General features: G+C 40.9%; 1 protein-coding gene across 1 annotated transcript in view; it reads left to right on the plus strand.

Moving 5' to 3' along the window:
- Positions 1–5,308, plus strand: part of MAPKBP1 (mitogen-activated protein kinase binding protein 1) — a 102,273-nt gene that overhangs the window by 81,149 nt on the left and 15,816 nt on the right. Inside the window, 4 exon segments of the mRNA XM_008639466.2 lie at positions 2,259–2,407; positions 3,110–3,159; positions 3,695–3,931; positions 4,888–5,057. Coding sequence (XP_008637688.1) covers positions 2,259–2,407; positions 3,110–3,159; positions 3,695–3,931; positions 4,888–5,057 — 606 coding nt within the window.

Below are 5,308 nucleotides of genomic sequence, written 5' to 3' on the forward strand. Positions count from 1 at the left end.
TCATGTGGTGCTTATTTGGAAACAGCTTCTGTGCTTGAAAACTCACTGTACATTACACCAACTCCCATCTAAGCATGAAAAAGAACTGAGGAAGAGTATTGAGGAGATGTGTGCAACAGGGGACTTAGGAGAAAATGCAAAGTACATGGGGGAAGGCAGGGAAAGAAAGGAGAAATAGTGAAGTCTGAATTAGTGAAGTCTGAATTGAAGGGTTGACTTGGGCAAGAACAACAGTTAAAACACTCAAGATCTTGTGAGCCTAGTTTTCATTTCAGGAGTATCTCAGTTTCAGGTCAGTGGGCCTAGGATCATTTTGAAAATATCATTCATTCATCTGTCTCCCTTCAAGTTACAGAACTGAGTTTGAAAAGCATACCTGAGTTGTAAAAAGAAGGATGTGAAAGAGGAGCGGGAATTTTTGCTGGGATAATGCAAGATAACCTTATGTGTATCGAATACGTTACTTCATAACTTGTTTATCACTTCCTGTGAGGTATGAAAAAACACCCATCTGACTTCCAAAATATGTTTTGCATTCTCTTACTCTGCTACTTTAAGGATACTAGAACATACCTTTTCCCCCCTCGCTAATATTTTCAGTCACCATCTGATGGACAGGGGCCATCTATTTGTAACATAAAAGACATGGATAGCAATCCTCCCTTCTCCATTTGCGCCAATGACAGTACCCATAGGAGCTTGACAAACACATAATCTTGCCTCGCCATATCACCTCATTGTTGTGAGGTATTCAACCAGCTAGATGTTTACAGATCTAATAATCCAACCCTTCTGTCTCAATAAACTCCTCAAACAACCATGATGAATACAAGCAGATGGATGCTATCAAAGTTACTGATACAAAGTTAATATTGCCTACCACAAATAAATGTAATTAATATATGTCATAGGATGAAACATGGCATAACCTCAAACATACTGTAGTGCTTGGGCTTTGTTGGGACTCCCCTGCTTAGACACAGGAACCTGAGAGTGACAAGATGGGCATACAAGGAGACAGTAGAAAAGATGAAGAGACTGACAAACTCAAATGTCAAAAGTAGACGTGGATGACCAAAATGAAACTTTTTCATTTGAGAACTCTGCAGGCTACAGTCACTTTCACTGTTTTTTGCTAGAACACTTCAAAGCTCATCTGAAATTATTGGGTAGTTATTACTCCTAAAAAAATGGAAATTAGTGTTCTGCCACTACACAGGAAGAGAAAAGATTAAAATACCTTAGCTGTGTCTTACAGTGTTTCAATACTGCCTGCTGTCTGTCAGCTGCTGGAGAAATTGGTCCCTCGCCAGACTGCTCTGTATTTGGTGGATGAGCTATTTTTATTTCATGAATAATGCTTGGCACTCAACACCCACCAGTGATATCCTATAAATGTCACTAATGATGAATTTGGCACTCTAGCACAAGGCCATGGAGTGAGGGCTACTCAAATGTGTTTGCTGGGGATTTTTCTTTCTTTAAGTATTGTCCAAAGGTTCATTTGTTCATTTGGTTCTGTGGGCTGAAGTAGTGAGTGGAGGAAAGGGAAGAGGACGAGAAAGAGGGAGGGTAAAATTTGGTGTTACTGAATGTCCTTGATTGGTAGTGGGCTGTTCTGTGCTGGGAGTGCCTCTGAGGTCTGTGGTAAAACTTGTCTTGATCTACTTTAATCAAAGATCTGCCCAAGATATGTTTTATGTGATCCTTGTGCTTGAAAGCTAAAATAGTCAGCATGGTGCTCTTATGGTGTGTGGGCTGTGCCTTCAGGTTCTGCCTGGAGCAATCCTTGAAATGAACCTCTGTTATGGGATAATTTGCTGTAAACCCAATTACTTTCAGAGACTATCTCTGACATTTTTGATGTGTAAATCAGTTCCAGAGAAGAAATGCTTAAGGGTGGGAAAAATATTTGCCTTTCAAATATAATCTACCATCTTGACCTTATCAGCTGGCAGAGTCTGAAATGGAAGGCCCAGTTTCATTCCACTTGTCTTTCTCAGACTTGTTTACTTCTGACTTCTGTCAACCTTCCATGCATATGAGAACATTTCTGTGGCAGGTTCTGCACGTCCTTGTGCAGGGTTTAGCTTGCCCAGTCTCTCAGAGGTGGGTTGTGCTAGAGCGAGGGCTGTTTGAGAGAGTTGAGGAAGCCTCCTGAATACGGATGGAGATAAGGTGGAGAACTGGTGTAAGGATTGAAATGGTGGGCAGTTCTTGCATAAACCATAATACTCCTCCTAATTCCTACCTTTCAGGCATGAGTCCATCTCTGCCTTGTCCTCTGTGCCTGCACTCTCATCAGACAGTGACAAGGATGGTGAAGATGAAGGGAATGATGAAGATGAGTTACGAGGGCTGCAGTCTTTCCATATTCAGTCCAACTGCAACACTGAGAGAGACTCAGGTATAAATGGGAGAGGGGCGTGGGCAGAGATGGAGGAAAATGGCATGGATGTGAAGGGAGAAGATGAGAGAGACTCGCTTGGGGATAACAAGGTACAGGCAGAAAGAGAGAGACCAAAAAAGAAGCAGATGGATAGATACCAGTGGGTAATGTGAAGCTGCCCATGCCTGCATCAGAAGAGGGGTACATTTCAGAGTTCTCTGTCTAGAAATACAGTTGTTAAATTGGCAAGTTTCTTGCTAGTTCCAACTGGCTAAAAAATTTGTTTTTTAATAGTTTCATGGGCTGGGGTCCACAAGCTATTAAAAGTCTGCAGAAGCCAAAAGAGATCAAGAAATCTTCTCAGAAGAGAGCATTTTAGAGATGTCTGATAAAACTTAGAGATTGCTATTATTAATTTGATGTATTTTTACCACAGATGTTACAGTGTATTGGAGCAGACTTTTTTCCCAAGCCATTGCACTGCACTATGGCAAGTGTTCTGCAGTGGTCTGCTGATTCAATGAAAATCTTACATAAAACTGTATGTCTCCATTAAAATTTTGATACAATGATTTGCACAGTCCATGGGAAAGCATGTGTTGACAATGGTTCAAAAGGTGTAGGAATACTGCCTTTATGGAAAGATGACATAAGAGCTTGTTCAAAAGCTAGACTGCTGGCTAGGATGTCAACTAGGTGCATATCTGTTTACCTTTCCAGATCCAGACCTTACCCTCTCAAGAAGCCTTTCCCAATGGGAAATGAGGAGGGTGAGTTACTAAACCTTCAGATTGTATTTCTTGTTATAGGGAAACTGAAGAAGAAATTCCCAGAGAGATTAAAATCTTCATTGCATGTGTGGGAAAGGTGCAGCTGTGGTGGGAAACCATTGAGAAGCCTCTCTGAAGAATGATTTGGAGATGGCAAAATAGAGCCTAGTTTAAGAGACTAGGGTGTTTAGAATCTAGAGTTGCACTTGGGATTTTTACATCAGTGTCTTTCCATCAGATGTTATGCTTTTGTCTTTTCCTTTTTGATTTGAATCTCATGTGGTGCTGAAGCTATTCATATACTTGGATCTGAGCAAGACATTTAACTGTTCAACTGTGCAAGAGGCAACAACAAAAGTATAATTTTTACTTGATGCTTTATGATTAATGGTGCAATTTCAAGCTGTCTCTCAGTTTTGAGACTTTTATTGAGATGGACATAATTGTGTTTTTCTGTGGGTCTTGTGTTTTTTCTCCTGTTTTTCCATCACCAAAACTCAGTCCCTAAGGTAGTTTGTCTCTTAATTTCCTTCAGGCCAAAGAGATAGCAGCAATCCAGCGTTCAGAGGCACCAATGAGCAAGATGCCCCGGCAACGTGGTCGCTGGTCCCAGCCAACCAGCAACATAGAGATGACTGTGAAATCCATGCTTGACCTGCGCCAGCTGGAGTCCTTCTCTGTTTCCCGTTCTCCAAGTCGAGACTCGCTGTCTCAAAACAGCAATGGGGATGACAGAGAAGAGCACACTGACCTTCCGGTGCACATCAACAAAGTAAGGACAGTAGTACTCTGAGGAGGTGAACCCACTCTGAGTGTGTCTGTCCTGCATCTGTTTGTTATTACCTACATTTATTACTACCTGATGCCATTCTTTTTATTGTTAAAGGTTTTCTAAGTGACTTCTGAGGAACTTTATTAGATAACTCTTTTGTAGTTAGTACTCCTGCAGTGTGTGATTCTGCTGTCTTACAGCAGAGACCATATGAGATCAAGGCTTCTCTTCAATGACAGGACAACCTCATGTTTTCTTTTAGCTCTTTGAATACTTATGTCAAAAACAAGCTGAGAAGTTGAGCTTGGAATTACAGGTGTGTAAAAACCTGGTTAACTGTTAGCTCACTCTGCTGGGATGCAGTTTCTTGACTCCAGTAGTCACTGAAATGTGGCTCATGATTCCCTTAGTTGTGGGCTGTGCTAGATTAGTAAATTCTCTCTAATCTCTGTATCGATGGATCACAGCAAATAATGTGTGCTCATCCTCAGAAAGCTAGTGCCTGTTTTCCAGTAGCAGTCTGTCCCAGTGCCTAGCTTCATTAATGGTTTTCTTTCCCCTATAACTGTGTGACTGAGAAGAGGATTGAGATTGTTGTGTACAGTAATTCAGTTTTTCAGCTGTGGGCCAGTTTAGTGAATTGTCTGATCAGTCCATAGAAGGTAATGGAAGAACCTGCTGCCACATGGCTTACACTCCTGATGTGTGGTCAAAGAGTACTTTACCAAAGAATTTTAAGGAATTGCAAACAAGGAACAAAACAGGAAAGTACAGCAGTAGTCTGACAAGTTTAGTAAATAAGGAGCAGAAAAGACATAGGATTGCTGTGTTTTCTGATCTCAGATTGCTGATCATATTCTGTGCTGTAATGCATACTTTCTAACCCTGCACAGCACTTGCTGATGTAAGTTAAAACACTGGTTATATCTAGTTTTCTCTCTTTTTAATTAAACCAGGTTGGCAGCTCAATACCTCCCCAAGATAATGGGTCTTGTGTGCGACCCCAAGTGATTCGGCTTGTGTCTTGTGAAGAGGGGATTTTCTCTCAGGAACTGGAACCTTCTGAGAGTGAGGAATGTGTAATCTATCCTGAGCAAGATGAAATCCATCCCACAGACTCTAGCAGGTTAAAAATAATCTCTCTGCTGTGCATGGCTCAGATGTTTCTGTTCTGATTTTCTTGCAGCTTGTGTGGTAACTTTGAATTGACTTACTGCCTGATTGATGTCAGGCATGTTTAGTTGTGAGTTTTATGTCAGATGGATGCTAGAGGAATATGAAACTAAGAAGGCACCATTAAAATAATTTTCCTCTGAGGAAACTGCACATTAGCAGTCTCCTTCAAGTTTTTTTTTTTTTTTTTTTTTTTTTGTTAAA

The sequence above is a fragment of the Corvus brachyrhynchos genome, unplaced genomic scaffold (genome assembly GCF_000691975.1).
Source record: "Corvus brachyrhynchos isolate BGI_N302 unplaced genomic scaffold, ASM69197v1 scaffold115, whole genome shotgun sequence".
Classification (NCBI taxonomy): Eukaryota; Metazoa; Chordata; class Aves; order Passeriformes; family Corvidae; genus Corvus; species Corvus brachyrhynchos.